The 18,005-nt window shown below is 40.3% G+C and overlaps 1 protein-coding gene across 4 annotated transcripts in view; it reads left to right on the top strand.

Moving 5' to 3' along the window:
* unc13c (unc-13 homolog C (C. elegans)) overlaps positions 1-18,005 on the top strand; it is a 125,783-nt gene that overhangs the window by 36,060 nt on the left and 71,718 nt on the right. For all 4 annotated transcript variants that reach the window (XM_086070781.1, XM_086070780.1, XM_086070782.1 and 1 more), the window contains 6 exons: positions 2,802-3,021; positions 3,526-3,753; positions 7,767-7,908; positions 12,383-12,552; positions 14,943-15,058; positions 15,151-15,314. In XM_086070781.1, coding sequence (XP_085926907.1) covers positions 2,802-3,021; positions 3,526-3,753; positions 7,767-7,908; positions 12,383-12,552; positions 14,943-15,058; positions 15,151-15,314 — 1,040 coding nt within the window. The remainder of the gene's footprint in view (positions 1-2,801; positions 3,022-3,525; positions 3,754-7,766; positions 7,909-12,382; positions 12,553-14,942; positions 15,059-15,150; positions 15,315-18,005) is intronic.

The raw sequence follows: 18,005 nt of genomic DNA, 5'->3' as shown, positions 1-18,005 counted from the left end.
TAGAGCTAAAAAATATTTGTGTCCACCATTTGTCTTGCTTTCTGTGATGAAGAGAGGTAGTCCATCCGTTCATCTTATTGATACATGTGGTAGTATTTCTGCTGTTGCAATTATAACATGGTGTATCAAGTTGTGTCTGAGGTTTGATTTAAAGGCACAAACTACAGCATTTAAGATTAGGAGTCACCAACGTACTGTCCATAGGCACCAAATCGCCCCCAATGACCACATTAGGGCCTGTGTGCCTGTTCTAAAAATAACACATTATGGGACATTGGGATTTTATAGGAACAAAACAGATCGATTAAGAGCCCATACTCAAAAGTGGCCTTAAGACCACTCTCGAGTAGAAACCACTGGGACTTGAATGCCGCTTTGGGTTTTCAAGTGGGTGTTTGGACAGAGAGGCAGACAACACAGACAGCAGGTGGTGAAAGGAAAGGGTCAAAGGGGATGCAAGATTTGGACTCTGCCGCCACGTTGCTCTCTGATAGACGTGGTGTCTGTCAAACACTTATGTTGGTGTCTTGCACCACGTAGCCGGGGTTACCTCACAGGGTGACTCACACCATGGCTCTTCACACTTCTGCTGGGTGATGTGATCGGCAGCAATGGTAGAGAGGTGGAGGGGAATTGAATCATTTGTTCTTTCCATTTTCAAAAATCCAAATACATTTTTTTTATAATAACAAATTTACCTATAATAAATGTTGTTTCATCCAAAATGAACTTGCGTAATTATAGTGTTTCAAATCATTTTATTGTCTTAAGATTTTTTAAATGTTTAAACATTTTCTTGCTTTGTACCAAAAAAATAAATTATCGTCCTTATCATGATTTCACTTATTAACAAAATAATTATGATGAATATTTTCTTCATAATCGAGCAGCCCTAGAATTAATTTTTTCTTTTTGGGACTAAAATGAAAATAAAAGCAACAAATGATACGTTGATTAAAAAATAACAAAATATACAGGCATAAATTACATCAAGGGTTATCAACAATTGGGGGGGAAAAAATCTTGCTAAAATAAACCTTAGACATCTGCTCCGTCTCGCGGCCCTTAGATTAAAAAGGGAAATCTCTCACAGTCTCTGTTAGTGTTTCATTAAAGGTCCTCTAGGGTTCAGCTTCTTCATGAGTGTCCCTGCGTTAAAACCTAGCCTTGTTTGTCTCATCATCTGGCATCATTTAATCATCTGGTGGAACGAGTGGGCTGTGCGAGCTGCTCTAAAGTTCTTTAACGCATGGAGTGGGGGGGGGAGATGACACAAGCAGAGATTTATCTAGCCTCCATGACTCCTGCCTTTCCACTGCTCTCACTCCATCTCAATCTGGATCATTCCCATCTTTAAAACCTTCTTTACGGCGCACATCGATTCTTCCTTCAGGAATTGGCAGGGCCCGCTCAATTGTTGATGGTGGCACCGTTGCAGTAAAGCATTCTATTTGAGGAGGTTTCTGTCAACTCCAGTATTCGGTGCAGAGAAGCTTTAGTCCGCCAACCAGTCGATTGGAACAAAGCTTTGGGAGCTACGGATGTTGTTAATCTGAGTTTAATGAGATGTAAGGCTGATTTACTTTCATACGCCCGGACCTTTGCTATAGTTAGAGGGTAATCAGAAAAGCATCAACAAAACTTGCAATGAGTAATGACTCAGATCATACAGTCTGACCTTTGAATGACATTGCAGCATTTATGACGGATAGTTTGGAACCTATACCGTCGTAAACTGCATGAACTTGAGCAAGAGCTACTAATTTTCTTAGAGGTTCTTAGTAATCTAATACTTCCAAATGCATTGAGGACACGGTGACACAAGTGCGCATGTGTGTTGAAAATATTAATGTTAATTATTATTACTTATTGTAAGCCAGATTCAGGTCTTGAATGCGGATTTGCATACCAAGCATAAATGGTAATAGTAATAAATGCTAGAATTGCCGCTCCCAGTGAGTTTGGTAGGTGGGAAAATTTGCACCAAGCAACAAACTCTGTTGCTCCTTTGAGAACCACTCATAAATGTTTATGTGTACCCCTGCACATATCCTCTGCTACACTGGGTAGTTTTCTACATAAACCTAACAGACTATATTAGTCCCTCAGTATATTGCAATGTGTCAAAAATCAAATTTAAGTAAGACTGTTAAATCAGTAAGAATTTTATGACCAATTATTTAGCCTTGAAGTGCTATTAGTCCTTGCATAATCACAAGTGAGTGACTGTAATATTAGTAACCTAAAACTGGGGATCTCACTTTGCTTCATCTATCCCTTCCTTCCTTTCCTCAGTCTCTCCTTTGGTCTCTTGAGGTATCCCTAATTTGTTGGAATTTAGATGTTTCTGGGGTTGGTGAAAGACTGGTTGGTAACCCGGTGGGTAGTAGGTGATGTCTGGTCGGTGCTGGATTTCACTTTCCTTTCTTTTCTTTGATCCTTCCTCGGGTCTCCTGACAACCTCACGACTCTAGCTGGATTCTGAAGTATTTGGTTTAGGTGAACGGTATGGGATTTTTAATAGATTTTAGGTGAATTAATGAGTACACACTCACACGCACGCACACACACACACCCGCACATACTCACGCACATACAAAATAAAAAAAATAAAAAGAGAGAGAGCAATGATGATGACATGTTGAATTGGTAAAATTACCGAATGAACAATACTGAGCTTTCTCAAAAGAAAAGAAAGAGGAAAAAAAATAAGTTACCTAAAATTGTCAGACCTTCTTCTGCGAAATCCTTAACAGTTACACCATGTTAATCCTCACACTCCGTGAATGGTCTCTTTTCAGAAACTTCACGTCTTCAAGAAGACCCTGCAGGCCTTGATATACCCGATTTCTTCCACAACGCCACACAACTTTGAAGTGTGGACGGCCACTGCTCCCACATACTGCCACGAATGCGAGGGGCTCCTGTGGGGCATCGCCCGCCAAGGCATGCGCTGCTCCGAGTGTGGCGTCAAATGCCACGAAAAGTGCCAAGACCTGCTCAATGCAGACTGTTTACAAAGTAAGTCTGAAAATAGAATCCATACCAATCCATGCTCCATTTTAAGAAGTGATTCATTATCATTCAATGGAGAATATAAAGTTTCCAAAAGTACAAAACTAAAATTATGGTTAATTTACATTTCTTACTCAGACACCTTCACACATTATCATCTCCAATCAGTATTGTAATCAGGGCTGTCCCTTTTGTAACAGTGTCAGCTAATAGAAAAAGTGCCGCAGGACACGAGCGGCAATCCAGACACACTTAAGTGGATTAGCTACACCTTAACGCAATGCTTTGTAACGGCGTTATACTTGCATATGCTTTTCCGAATTAAACTGTGATTCGTCTTTATCAATGTGATAAGGATGAATCAAATCTTAAATCATGAGCCCTTTTGAAGATACAAGATGACATGCTGTGCAAACATTGGGTGGCGTGCTCTATATATGTGGTTCAATAATGTTCTAAAACAGCTGCTCTTAAAAAAAAAAAAAAACGTATTCCCGCCATCTTTTTTAGGGGCAGTGGAGAAGAGCTCCAAGCACGGGGCGGAGGACAAGACCCAAAACATAATCATGGCCATGAAAGAGCGAATGAAGATCCGGGAGAAGAACCGACCCGAGGTGTTTGAAGTGATCCAGGAGATGTTTGACATCTCCAAGGAGGACTTTGCCAGCCATCTCAAGACAGCCAAGCAGGCTGTACTGGACGGCACCTCGAAATGGTCTGCTAAAATCAGCATCACTGGTAAGCCTGGTCCAATGCATTCCTAGGAGTTCTGTTAAAATATATAGCAACGTTGTTAATGGAGGTCCTAAAGTGACATGGGGGGGAAGTGAAATATGTTAAGTTTCTCGTTAGGATGAGAAACGTCTTTACCTGCGAGTGGCAGCTTATTTAGAGGACAATAAGACTTTTGACGTTTTAAATGTCTCTCAGAAGCAACATAATGGTGACGACTCAAGGTCCTCTGTGAAAATATAACCCGAATAGGTACACCCTCCTGTATTGTCATTTTCACTTAAAAATGTAAGCCGAAATGTAGTTATAGGGTATTCCATGTTAGCATGCAATGGACAATTTTCTCATCCTAACGATAAAGGTTCCCCGTCTTAAAGAGAAATTTTCTCATCCAGAGATAATTTCTCGTTAGAATGATAAGGTTTTCTTTCCCCCCGCCCCTATAATTTTAAATGCCCTAATTGATAAAAATAATAATAAATAAAAGTAAATACATCAAATTAAATAAAATATTATTGAATTGTTTCAGTCTTTTGGTCAGGCCCTTTCACCTAAATGATTCTAAAATTTTTAAAGATTCTCATGACAAGCTCTGAGATCAATTTGTAATTACTTGTCACGTCGATTTGGAATAGAATGTACAGTACGGCGTTTTCAATGCAGTTTTGTGTATGAAAAACGTCATCATAAGGATTTTCTCCTTTTTTTTTTTTAAACTGCTATTATGCTGAACACAACTGTAGCTCCAGTGAAAACACGAGCGACGCGGTGGCCCTGCTTCTGGCAAATGTTAAACAAGCCTCAAATAAAAAGCCTCCCAGAGGCACTGAGGTGCGAGATTTTTGCAGAGTTCACTCGCAGGTTACTCCCACAACTGGATATACTCTCACACAAGTTTGCACGGTGAGCTCTGGAAATGAGCCCACCGGTGAGCTTTTTCAGATGCCAATCAAAATGTCAAGCGCTCAAGTAGAATTTGACAAGACAGCTCCTGAGTGCACCTTTTTTTTGGGGTGATACGCATACATTTTGGGATCGCTCTCTCCCGATTTCATGGGTTATTTCATGCCTAATGCAACTTAACATGTTCTGCTGGTTGTAAAAGGAAATTGATGATCCGTCCCTCGTTGTGAACTTTATCGTCTTTGCCAGCCTTTCTACTAAAATGGAGTGATGACTCTAGCGTCCGTCGTAGTGCCATTGACAAATATTGCCCATTCACAAAAATATCACCTAATAGGAAACTATAAACCTAACCCAGTGCTTGCCCTTTTTGTTGACCACACTTGGACCAGCAATAGAAGGAGGGTCAGCGGGGTAGCCTCATTCTCAGGACTCCAATCCATCTCTATGGTAACTAACTGTTTGCCAGGCGCAGTTCAGTTACTGCCCATTTTGCAGTTTTGGCTTTGTCAATACATGAGCGAGCAGCAGAGGCCGAGGGAGTGAGGCACAAACAGAGAGGGCCAATATTGGATTGGAAGGGGGTGAAAATAAAGGTAAGAGAGTGAAAACAGAAAGAGGGCCAGCTTTTTGAAAAACCCAGGCTTGCCTCTGTTGATATCCCAAGGGCCTATTGAATGTCCCATTTTAGAATGCAGCTATTGAGCGGTTATTTAGTCATCATTCATGAAATAAGCAATCGCTGGCACCGACTTGGCAGCTCCCAGACAGCAACCAGGAGCTACTCCGCCTCTATGCTTCTTCATTTAACATCAATGTCAAGCTAGAACCTTGGATATTCAGTAGGCGATTATGACTTTTCAGTATTATGAGATTCTCTGAGTTCTCCTGCATGTACTGTTAAAAGTGTGTAATTAACAACCAACCAGCTCTTTCATTACTTTGTACTTATTATGAGCAATGTCTCCAATTGTCATCAGAATTGTCCTTCAACACACATCCAGTATTGTCTATTAGGTTATGTAATGTACTTAATTAATACATAAACTTTTGATTAATTTGAAATTCTGGACTTTACAGCCTTTACTTTGCTATTCAGTGATTTCCAACGGATGATTGGCGATAAAAATATTTTTGCTGAACAAAGTCTTATTGATGTCTGCAGATCAGAACTAGGTGGTTAAACTAACCCATTAACTAGAATATCAATGCAGTGCTTTGAGCTTTTAGGAATTGTGTTGTTGTTTTTTTACCTTGCGACACTCTACAAGCTGAGAGGAATATAAATGGATCAGAACGAAGTATATATATCATTAGGAAGTCATTATTAAAGATACATAGGTGTTCTTATTTGCATTCATTCATTCTGCGATGAAAAGACAGATATACATTTCCAGTACTAAAGCTGTCCCAAAACAGCTCTTTATGGTGCATTTTTATGAATGAATGACATTTTTACTACAATGGGGAGCAAGTGACATACAGTACATAGTTTGTCATCAGACAGCAACTTCCGAGGTTAAATTACCAAGGGACTATCGTAAAACCTTCCATCCTGGCTGTGCTTTATTGAATGCTTCAAGTTGGTGTGGCTTCCATCTGTGACTGACAACAAAGGCTTTCCCTGAAAAAAAAAATGACTTGAATAAGCTCAGTGTGTTCTTTTTTTTTTTTCCAAGTTTCTTCCAGAATGCGATTTTTTACCACAAAAGACGTTGTTTGTGTTTGTGTGTACTCAAATGCAAATGTTTGTGTGTGACCCTCTTGCGTCCCTCCAATTCATGTCTGCATTGAGCTGGGGATATACTTGTAGTCTGAATTATTTAACTAGTCTCTTGCATATTTAACGACCCAGTTTCCCCATCACCCCTTTATGGCGCGGTGAAATACAACGGTCTTCTTCCTCGGTATATGCGGAAGTATAGGATTCTGAATCACTAGTCCGCTGCCTGGACAAGAGATTAATTATGGATAGACTTAACACTATGTGTAAAATGAAAGGAATATCCATCCTGTCAGTTAAGTCAGAGCTGATTTTTTTAAGCCTCTGGCTATCCAGCATGCATTTGAGCAAAATAATTGAAATGGTAAAAATATGGCCGCTCGACGAATGTTCTCGAAACTCGAGTGAAGCAGGATTCAACACTAATTTCTCTAAGAGTTTGAATCCATTTGTGATTGGATTAAAGTTGACATACTGTTGAAAATAGACTTGTTTATTGCTGCCCAATCATCAAATGTGAAATTACTCCATCCATCCATAACAAAGTAAATTCTTTTGAAGTTTTTTTAGAGTTGTCACGTGACGTTACAATTGTGTTGGCCAACATGCCCAGATTACACTCTAAAAACAGTTGGGTCAAAAAGATCCCAATTATGGATAAAAAAACAAAAAACAATCCACTTTATGGGTCAATTTGACCCAACTTTCTGGGTTGTTTTATACAAAATGACCCAATTTTTTGACCCAACTACAGGTTCTGACCAATATTTGTTTTATGCTGAAAGACCTCAAAGTTGGGTCAAATCGATCCAAGTAGAGGTCCATTTTTGACCGATAGTTGAGTTATTTTTTTTGACCTGACTTTTTTTAGTGTGTAGCTACACTGACTCGGTGTTGGGTTATCTGTAGTGGGATAGGGGCGACTCATTTGCGACAGAATAGGGAGTTTAGTTGGGATCCCAAAAATTAAGACATGTCTGCTGTAATCCTTGGGGTATTTTTTTTAATTTTAACAAAATAATATTTTCTGGGGGGAAAACCTGCATAATGTCTTCTTGGGAGTAAAAATAAGGAAAACGGAATCGTTGTGAAGTGTAATCTAATCTCCATGGAAACCATTGTAGTAAATACATATGGATGGAATTACATCATATACAAACTAAAACCATCTTAAAAAGCAGTTTTATCAAGTCTTTGCAAGCACAACACACACCTCTGACATATACTGTAGGCTATAACAACAGCAAGACAATTCTGATTACAAGCCATTGTACTATTCAAATGTCCTTGTGCCACTAATTGCGGTTGCATGAATATCCATCCCATGTACAGTTTTCTATCGTTCCCAAGATGTGTGACTCTTCGAAGCATCTTTCACTTCTTCCTTCTCCAGTCATGAGTGCTCAAGGGCTCCAAGCCAAGGATAAAACGGGCTCCAGCGACCCGTACGTCACCGTCCAGGTGGGAAAGACCAAGCGTCGGACGAAGACCATCTTTGGCAACCTCAACCCAGTGTGGGACGAAAGGTTCTACTTGTGAGTAGCCTACTCTTGCAGAATTCCTTCTCTCCCTATCCAGATGCTTCCCCCTCCCGAGGCTCGTTTTAGGGCGGGGTCTTAATCCATTATTTAGCATTTAAACCCTGTGTTATTAATAGTTTGAGGGGAGTACAATTTAATAGAAAACGAAACGCAGCGGCTGCTAAAACCAGTCCTGTTGCAGTTTTACAGTGCCATCCATCAAGGTATGCGCCAGAGTTCTTATCCCTATGGTTTCCCCAACCAAATAAATTGTATGTGACATATTATGTCCTCCCTAAAGTCCTTCCCATCTGCCTCTTTTTCTTCTGCTCTGAAAAGGTGTGTAATAGTCCAAGGGAATGCTTGTTACCTAGCTCTATTTTTTCTCAGTAATAACACCAACAACAAAAAAAGCGGGGGTGGGGGGGGGGGGGGGTACACTGTGACGAACACATGGTGTGCAAAATAAGCTAATGACATGCTTGAATGCCTAAATTCTTGTCGATGGCTTTTGTGGCACATTCGTGTATGGTCCAGACAAGAGATAAATCGTACAAAAATATCACATCACGAATATCAAGATGAACATTATATTGGTATTTTCAAGATATTGACATAATGCATACATCTAATGCATTTTATTTGTAACACCAGGAAAATAAAAGCAGCGGCACTGGCAAAATGGAGCAAAACTGTTGATAACTGTAATTAAAATAATTAACTCAATAATCTTGCAGACAATCACACACAAGCAAATAGCAGTTAAAGGTTTTATACTTATTTCTGAGGTGACAAGCTGAACAAGCCAACAATCTATTTTACTGTTTACACCTGTGGCTATGACAGCCGAATGAGCATTTATCTTTGTGCAGTTAGCTGCTGATGGTATTGCTAATGTTGGTGGATAAAATGGATAAATTATTTTGCTGCGTAATTCATATTCCACAAATGCAGTATTCATCACAATGGCACGTTTAAACTCGTAAGGGTGCATAGAACATATTATTGAATGGTTGTTGTTGTTTTGTTTTTTTTAAAGTCTGTGAGATAGTGAATGAGCAATTAGCATTTGCATTTATTTGATGAGGGTCATTCTTTTTAACCGATTGTGCTCTTTTTCGATATCAAAACAAAATTATATTTATACAAAATAGCAGTTGAAAACTGTCAAACGTTCCACAGCTGGTTTTGATCAAGCAGTAACAAACTCAGTAATTACCTTACATTCTGAAAGAAAAGAAACGAGGAAAGCGAATTAAATACAAAGTTTTAATTAAACCAGGGTATGCATTTTAATCCGCAGGATCTCATGTTTAATGTGCATGTAAATATGCGGCATGGCTATGTGACTCACAGAGTTTGTACAAGGGCCGGTTGTCCTCAGTTGCTCTATGGAAAGCTCCGGTTCCCAAAAGCCCCACAGCAACTGATATGTTGATACATTTGCAGCCTCTGAGATGTGCGCATTATGCATCGCAGCCGTCCACTGCATTTACCTACGCCGCATCCCATGTGGATGCTGGGAGAATGCTCTAGAATCACGCAAGCGAATATCAGATTATAAACTCGCTATTTTTATCCCCTGCGTGTTACCACTCTGGGAAAAACTCAATCTCGAGCATCTTTGCCCCTCGTCAATATTTTTTTTTTTCAGCAAAAGTGCCATTCCGTCTAGTGTTTTTGTCATTTCGTTAATAAGAGTTAATAAATTGAGGTGAGTTGCGGCAGAACGCGATCAGGTGGCATTAATCAAGGCACAACAATCAACATCAAATAAAAAGCTGGTCTTGCCACCGACAGCAGATTTATAGCGACAAATCTTCTCATGCGTTTAATACCCATCGCTCGACAACATACCGCTTGGCGAACCATTGTCTTCACCGTGATGAGTGCATCTGATGGCAGCTTTGAAGGCAGTAATGTGAAAGTCTGACAGTGTTTATGAATCACTGCACAACCTCATCTGTCGTCACCTTCGCCCAACGTTTTTACTTGCCGGGATGCGACGCTCGCATGAAGGGCTTGGATTTAATCATTCTTTTGGAGGTTTCTGCACATCATTATAGCTACTCTTCTTAGATTAAGGTCTGCTACAGCTGGGGCATTTACCAAAATTTCCTTGAGTTTTATCATCACTGGCGGAAGGTTAAATTTGCTTATGATTCCGGTTATAGTAAAAGAGCAGACTATATTTGAAGAACAAAATTGCATGCCAACTCTTAACTCAATACAATAAAATTTGAAATCTCAGGGTTAGAAATATAAAGAAATGTTGGGTTTACATGAACTTATTCTCTCCCAGCCATTTTCACTGAAGCAACCCCCTTCGCTCCCGGCTGTTTTAATGGATTTTGACTGATTTTGCAAGGCCCACAGAATATTGTGTTCTATTGCTATAAAAACATGGAACCTACCAAAAGAGAGATTAGTCTCTTCTTTCATCATGAAAAAAAATATTTCTATCTGTTTCAGTTTTGCAGCCATTAGAATTAGAATATAGCTAAGTTTCATCATTATTCATAAATGTGTTTAAAACTGTGGGGGGAAAAAAGCTTTTTGCAACATGGCCCTGGTTGTTCTCTTATACTCTGCTGCCACCTTCTTGCCTTTTTTGTAATAACTACATTGCTTCAACCGTTCTCTTCAGTTTAGAGGCTGCATCAAAAATAATGAGAAATTATCCAATTTCACTGATTAAGTCAATTTTTTTTTATTCATTTACAAAAATTGTGTACATATATCTATGCCAGTAACATATATTGACAGTCAGAATTTGCACCAGAAAGAACAATTAACCTGTGTATCCGCCCTTTGCCATTCATACAACAGAATAATAGCTTAGCATTCAAAGTAACCGGCCCAGATTTCAAAACTGTCATTATTTCAGTCATTACTTTTTGAGAGATTTTTGTTAAGCGATAATGAGATTTTCATTTCACATAAACTTACCTGTTCCCTTCAGCGCATGCACAGAAGTGCAAGGTAGGCTGGCAAATAATTCATGATCACGTTTGTGGAGAATCTGCAAGAGTTTATAATTTACACATTTACACATGAATACAAACTCTGCCAGAGTTCACTAGCAACCTCTTCAAGCAGCCTCCGTATTATGTACAGTAAATTCTTATGACTGTGTTTTGTTTTGTGTCGTAGGTTATTGTGTTGTTACGGTCCTGCTATGACCCTTGTGATGATGTTGTCAGTTGCTATATTCCTGTAATTGTCACTCTTATGTCCTATAGTTTTGTTCTGTATTTGACTCTTATGTCATATATGCATTTATTATGTCATATGGAATTGTACATTGCCCTCGCAAGAGTTACTGAATGACGCTTTTGTCGGTACGTCGAGGTTCCTTCGTTGAGGTTTTCCCTCCCTATTCTTCTCGGGGTTGCTTCCATGCATCCATCCCTGCTCTCAATCAAGGTGTTTAGTCAAGGTTTCTCCGTCTAGCGTTTTCTTCGAGGCCATCTGAATCCAGCCTTGCTCTCGAAGTCGTTACTTTTGTATTGTTGTATATAGACTTTGTTTTCCAACACACATGTCTTGTCAGGTGACATACAGTAAATATTTGTATTAAAATCACATCCATGCCATACATACAAAACAATCAAATGAAAAACAATAATACAATGTGATGAAAATAACAACTGCATTAAATTAAATTGTTGCCTTTGCCACTTGCGCACGGGCTGCACACCTGTAATGAGGCTCCAGCGGTGGCTATAATAAAACTCTTTCGTCTTACTACGGGGATGTAGATTGATAGAGTGATACATTACACTGTGTTCTTAGCAAAGAGCAAAATCCTAGACGAGCGCAGCTGCAAGCATGCAGGGCTTCCCAAAGAAAGGGATTAGCGCAGAAATACTGTGGCTAGCGTTCCTGCGGATTTTGCGCCCAAGACGTCATTAGTACACCACCTAATCTGTTGGTTTTAATTGCGGGGGTGGACGGTCTGACCCCGTCCATAAGTGCTCGGCGGTGCCGTTAGGGCGAAGCCCGTTGGGCAGAAGCGACGCTTATTTTATATAATGATGTTTTCACAAATAGATAATCCTCCTTGTGAATGCTACGCAGTCATTCTTGTGTAACACGCAGCTCTGCTCTGATGATGTTCGCATGCGCTCGCTCGGAGAGTCATGCAGAGGAAAGGTCATGCAACGTCTTGGGGGTGACGCTTCCTGCCAGGCACACAGCACGATTCGGCACACACACAAATGAGATGCATGCCCATTCACACACACAAATAACAACTTTTATCTCATGGCAGACAAGATTTTTTCTCATATTGTGCTTTAAAAAAAAAAAAAGGGTTAAGGAATGTGAGTCTGTGCAGCTATGCTGATCTCCAATTGTGAATTTGACATTAAATCATTCTGCTCGGCTGAGCGCCCCGACCCGATGAGCTGTCAGCCAAACGCAACACTGTAGAACACGCTGCCGCTGATTGCTTTGACCGACGTGTCTATCCTTGTGCAATCCCCAGCGAATGTCACAACGCCACGGATCGCATCAAGGTGCGTGTGTGGGACGAGGACGACGACATCAAGTCGCGGGTGAAGCAGCATTTCAAGCGCGAGTCGGACGACTTCCTGGGCCAGACCATCATCGAGGTCCGCACGCTCAGCGGGGAAATGGATGTTTGGTACAATCTAGGTATGTATTTTAACCACAAGTGACACGCAAGACTGGTTGACAACAAAACGCCTTGAACCATCTCATGTAACTACTAAACTGTGGCTTTTAGCACGCGACGGAGCCTGATAAACCACTCTGCCAAAGCTACCTCACGCGTCAAACTTTAAAAGTAATAAATCCCCAATCCACAGGGCCAGCAAGGCCTAAACTCTACTAGAAGTACTGACGTAAACTTAAATTCCAGTATTTTTCTTCCATGAAATTGTATTGGTTAATTACCAACCCCTATTCTCTTCATTTTGTAATATTTCTCTTGGAAGCATCTATGTGGATTCCAGATGTTTTAGCCAGTCAAAATTTCACTTTCAATGTGTTGCCATTACTTGCCATTCGTATCTGCCCAGGGTCAGTAATGTCTGCCAATATACAGTGCCTTGAACAAGTATTCATACAAAAAGCTTGAAGACTAATAGCGCAGCCATCTTGGTTTGACCTTGGACAGGATAATGATCTCTGAAAATTTGAAGATAAACAGAGACTGTGATCGCTGAGACAGTCCATCAATTTTCTTATTTATTGGCCACCACAGTGACCTTGCAGCTACATATCTTTAAAAAAATAAAATAAAAAATTGAAATTGGAAAATACCTTCAAAACCTGGTATAGTCCAGTCTTCACTTCACATAGACTTCAATTACAGCTAGTATAAATAAACAAGTGCTCCTTTTAAAACGCAAGTAACCTAGCTTAATACCTTAAGAAAAAAATAATAAATTGATAGGTTGTCCCTTTAAATTTCCGTCCCAGTTATCTGCCGTTGACATCAGGCCACAAAGTTTATGCTCTGCAAGCAAATAGATCTCCTCGTCCTGGCTTCCCTTACAAAATCCCATTACACCGTAGCCGCTGTGTAACCATTATATCCACTCCCATCCAATAACCATTATCCTCAAAGATAGCAGGATAAATTTATGGTCAGATCAAGTGTGTTCCAATTGAGGCCATCAATACCGCTCAAGTACCAAAGAACACACGGGCCCTGTGGTTCCCGTTCCGAGTGTTCCGCTATTTCCGCCCTCCCATCGGTTTGAATGGCGGCTTAATAGGAGCGCAGACTGCTGCTTGAGTATTGTTTGCCTCTCGCTAAAAGGAAGCAATTTGCGCTAATAGTGACCCCATGCCCGGTGCCGCGGTTCAGAGTCTCTTTAAACACCTGAATGAATGTTTAATAGGGTTTTTGCTGAGGTGGGGTGATCACCCCTTCAGCTGCATTCCTCTTAAAGCCTCTTCAGCGCCTCTTCAAAGCGACACCTCATGCCTTCACTTTGTCCCTGAATTATTTTTCACTTCACCAAAGCATGGAGTAGCATGTCACTCTCTTTGTATACAATGTCCAAGATGTTAGACGTCTACCAGCAGACTCAATGTGTGTATGTTTGCTGTGTACATGCTTTATTTACACGACTCACAAAAACGGTGAATATTTCGCTTCCTGGTATTATTTCAGGATGAACCTAAAATGCACAATCATCTTTTCAGGAGGATTTATTTTGACCTCGAAACATTTGAACGGGTTTTCTAAGCAGATGTGGGACTTCTGAGTTGTGCTCAAATTTGACCAAAAGGTCGCTATGTGTGTACCATGCTTTACACAACAAATTGAGACCGAAAAAGGTTCCAGCGATCAAATGATATTATAGATCTAACCCAAAACTGCTGACATGATTAATGTAAACATTTTCTGGTTCATTATACACTTTTCAGAGTGGGACAGCATTGATGTTTTATAGTACATGATGTCATCCGATCAATGATTCTTGGCATTGCTGTTATGTGTTTATATAATGTGATTCATAGACTATGGTTGATTTATGGGCACTGCTCGATAAGTCATGTTGTTATGATGCGTTCAAGGACACATTTCCACCATAGAGGGCCGTTACTGTACTGTAATGTTACTCTGTGGGATCTGTCTTGATGCACTTTTTTGTTTTTTAAATGGTTTATGAATGTCCCATATGGGTTCAACATCAGCTTCCCAGAAGTTTTTCTTTTTTTCGCTAGGGGTGTCAAAATTAAGTGCATTAATTTTGAGTTAATTTAAAGTTTCTTTAACACCAACAATTCTTATGAAATGACTGCATAAATGACGATGATGAAAAGATGCAGCCGTATTTCTATTAGTTTAACATTTTTTCCACTTTTATGTTAACAAGAGTATAAAAACTTAGAAAAATATATGTTATTGTTAATTTAAAACAGAAATAAAATGTGCAATTAATCGTGAGTTAACTATTGAAGTCATCCAATTAATTACGATTAAAAAATAATAATCGCCTGACACGACTTTGAACACATTCTGTAGCTCTTTTTTGTATTAAACTAATTGAATGATGGTATTTTTACAGATAAGAGGACTGACAAGTCCGCCGTATCTGGCGCCATCAGGCTCAAAATCAGCGTGGAGATGAAGGGAGAGGAAAACGTGGTGCCACCTCACGGCCAGTACACATGTTTGCATGAGGTAACTTCGATTCCTTCTCAAATATCGACATATGAATTGTCCTGTGTGACACCGCATACCCTGCCTTTCCTTATCTCCCTTCCCACTCCTAGAACCTCTTCCACTACTTGACTGAGGGCAAGAACAACGGCGTGGTGAAGATCCCGCAGGTGAAAGGCGAAGAAGCGTGGAAGGTCTACTACGACGACGTGTCCCAGGAGATAGTGGACGAGTTTGCCATGAGATACGGAGTGGAGTCCATCTATCAGGCCATGACGTGAGTACCGCCCTGGTCTCTGGTCCCGCACCTCAGGCATCGGTCACTGTCTCATCGGACAGAGTGGAGGGACAAAAGAGAGGAGGAAGAAAAAGATGAGGAGTGCAGTAGTGTCTCCTCAGCATTATCAGAGCTTCGAGGACTATTGAGTTTTCAAATTTGATTGATTCGTTGCTGGTGCCCGGCAAAAACTCTCAAATCTGCTTTGGTCACGTTGATTGTGGACACGCATAAACTCTCTCTTTCTCTCTCTCCACAATAACTCCTTCCATACCTCCAGCCATCACTCCATCCATCCCCAAATCTTGTTCATGGTGCAAATAATGGTGGATAGTTTCCCAGCTTTGAACTGGTGAATTTGCAGATGCTGAACCACGAATGAATCCATTGAAACATTTAGGAAGATAAAAGGTAGAGTAAAAACTCACTGGACCTAATATTTTAATTACAATTAGTTTCGAACGTTTCTGTAAATGCAGAACCCTAAGGAAAAGTGGCTGTATTTTCTTATGTTTAAAATCAAGCAACTTTTCATCTTGCTTTGACCTGATGATGTTTTCCTCAAAAGTTACGCAAAGGCGGTATACAAGTTAGTGACACCTGCAGTTTGTTACGGTTCTACTCTTGTTTGAGTTGTATTCATTGTAGTCACAAAGATAGGATGATGTATTTCTGCCTTGATTTTAATTCTGACTTTGTCATGCCAGGTACTTATTCTCCTTGTGCCAAAGCAGTTTTCAAGGCTTCATTGCCTCATTTTTGAGTCTGTCACCACACATTACATAGCGCGGGCTTGAAATGTGAGAAGCACCCGAATCGAATCAGCAATAAACACGTATTTTAAGTTGGCCCGGTTTATGCATAGCAACGTATTTGACTCACCTTACAAAATGGTGACAGCCAAAGTGGTACATTGTATTAAACCAGTGTTTAACGGTTTACAACAGGTTTGTTTAACTACCCAAGTTGCACGTTTAGCCAAACAATAATAGTTTCACTCGGACTCTTTCAAGGGTGGGAACACAGATCAGGTTACCGAGGCAACCGGCTGACATGCTGTCTGTGAGGCCGGCAATTTTCAGTTTTTGTTTTCCTTAAATGGTGAGGATGACGATGGTGGAACGGAAAAAGGAAGTTATGAAAGCCTTACTTGTTAAAGCAAGGTTCCCTACGCATTAAACAGTTTTTACAATGTGCAAGCTGTTATTACAGCTAATAACGTTTCATTTGTTACGACTACATCTTGCCAATCGTAGTTTGACTCTGGCACTATAAAAGAAGGGAACACATAGCGGGTTAACACAGCAACCATCTTTATTGGAACTTCCTCTGTGCGCGCAAGGCCGCTAGTCTCCTACGTTTTTTTTTCGTGTTTGCTACGACAAAAGTTTTGACGGTAATAAAACCTTTAAAAGCGTCCGTCCTGTGAACATTTAACTGCTATTATCACATTTTTATTGACCACCTATTTGCACCATGAGCAGTGGGTCAATTAGCTGCTTAATTGGGTTGTCTATGATTAATGGTTGTTGTAGCCCCTGTAAAAAAATAAAATAAAATAAAAAATTAAAATAAAAAATTAATTTTTAATTTAAAAAAATTGGTTTGGTCACATTTTGTCTGTTACGAGCTGCTCACAAATGTGACAGATAATTTAACAAGTACTACAAGATCTCGAGGTTGTTTAGATTCAGACAAGTAAAGCAGTAAGTGGCCTAAACAACATTTTTATTTTTTTAAATGCTTCAAGCTCAGAACCTCTTGAGCACGTTATACCTCAACATACATTTATAAAAGACTCAACCTGTCCACCTTATTTGTTGAATAACCTTGTCTCTCTCTAAATCCCTTTCCCTCCTCTGAAATTCAGTGGGGAAGGGGGGGGGGGGCACTAAGAGGGAGTAATGGCTCTGGGGATTGAACTATCCAAGCACCACAGGATTTCAACAGATGCAATCATCAGTCAGTCTACATCCCTCTCCTTTCTCGCTCCCTCACAACAAGTGCCTGTGGCTAATTTGGAGTCTGAAAGCAGAGTAATTAACTCGGCAGAACGTGTTTGTGGTCAGCCTGTTCTGAGAATTTAGTCGGATGTGAAAATTGCACCTTCCTTTGAACACTTCTACAATGGAACCTTCATATTGGACTGGCAATATGTTTCAGGGTGCTCTGGCTTCAAATTGACTTCCCATAGGAAATAATGTGATTAAAAGCCTGTCGTTATCTTAAATCCCATTCTCTATTGCCTGGCAATGTCTTTGGTAACATTTTGAAATGAACTCAAACAAAATGATTCACCCTTTGACCATGCATCATGATTTGTAACATTCTCATCAGTGTGTGACGCTAAAAACAAGCAAAGCGTAAACGATACATTTTGTGTGTTCATCACTGTTAGAATAGAGCTCTTAATGACAAGATAGGCGACTTGAGCTAAGCCGTTGTGTCGCTGTGACCTGTCCTGGCTTGGCGCCTTTCTATCTATCTGCACTCTGGCACACGTATTCAGTTAAAAACCAGTTAAGACCATCGGGTCACACATTTTCACATGGGCTAGGCTGAGCCATGCCCCGTGCGGGTGGGCGGCCAAGATAGTATAAGAGGAGAGACTATTTTGAATAGATTAGACCTTCTTCCGCATTCAGCAGATAAGGCTCCACAGCTGTGTACTCGATCTTTCTGGCATCCAGT

The sequence above is a fragment of the Leptonotus elevatus genome, chromosome 3, assembly GCF_054856555.1.
Source record: "Leptonotus elevatus isolate MCC_2025b chromosome 3, RoL_Lele_1.0, whole genome shotgun sequence".
NCBI classification, from domain to species: domain Eukaryota; kingdom Metazoa; phylum Chordata; class Actinopteri; order Syngnathiformes; family Syngnathidae; genus Leptonotus; species Leptonotus elevatus.
This window is presented reverse-complemented; position numbering and strand designations above follow the sequence as displayed.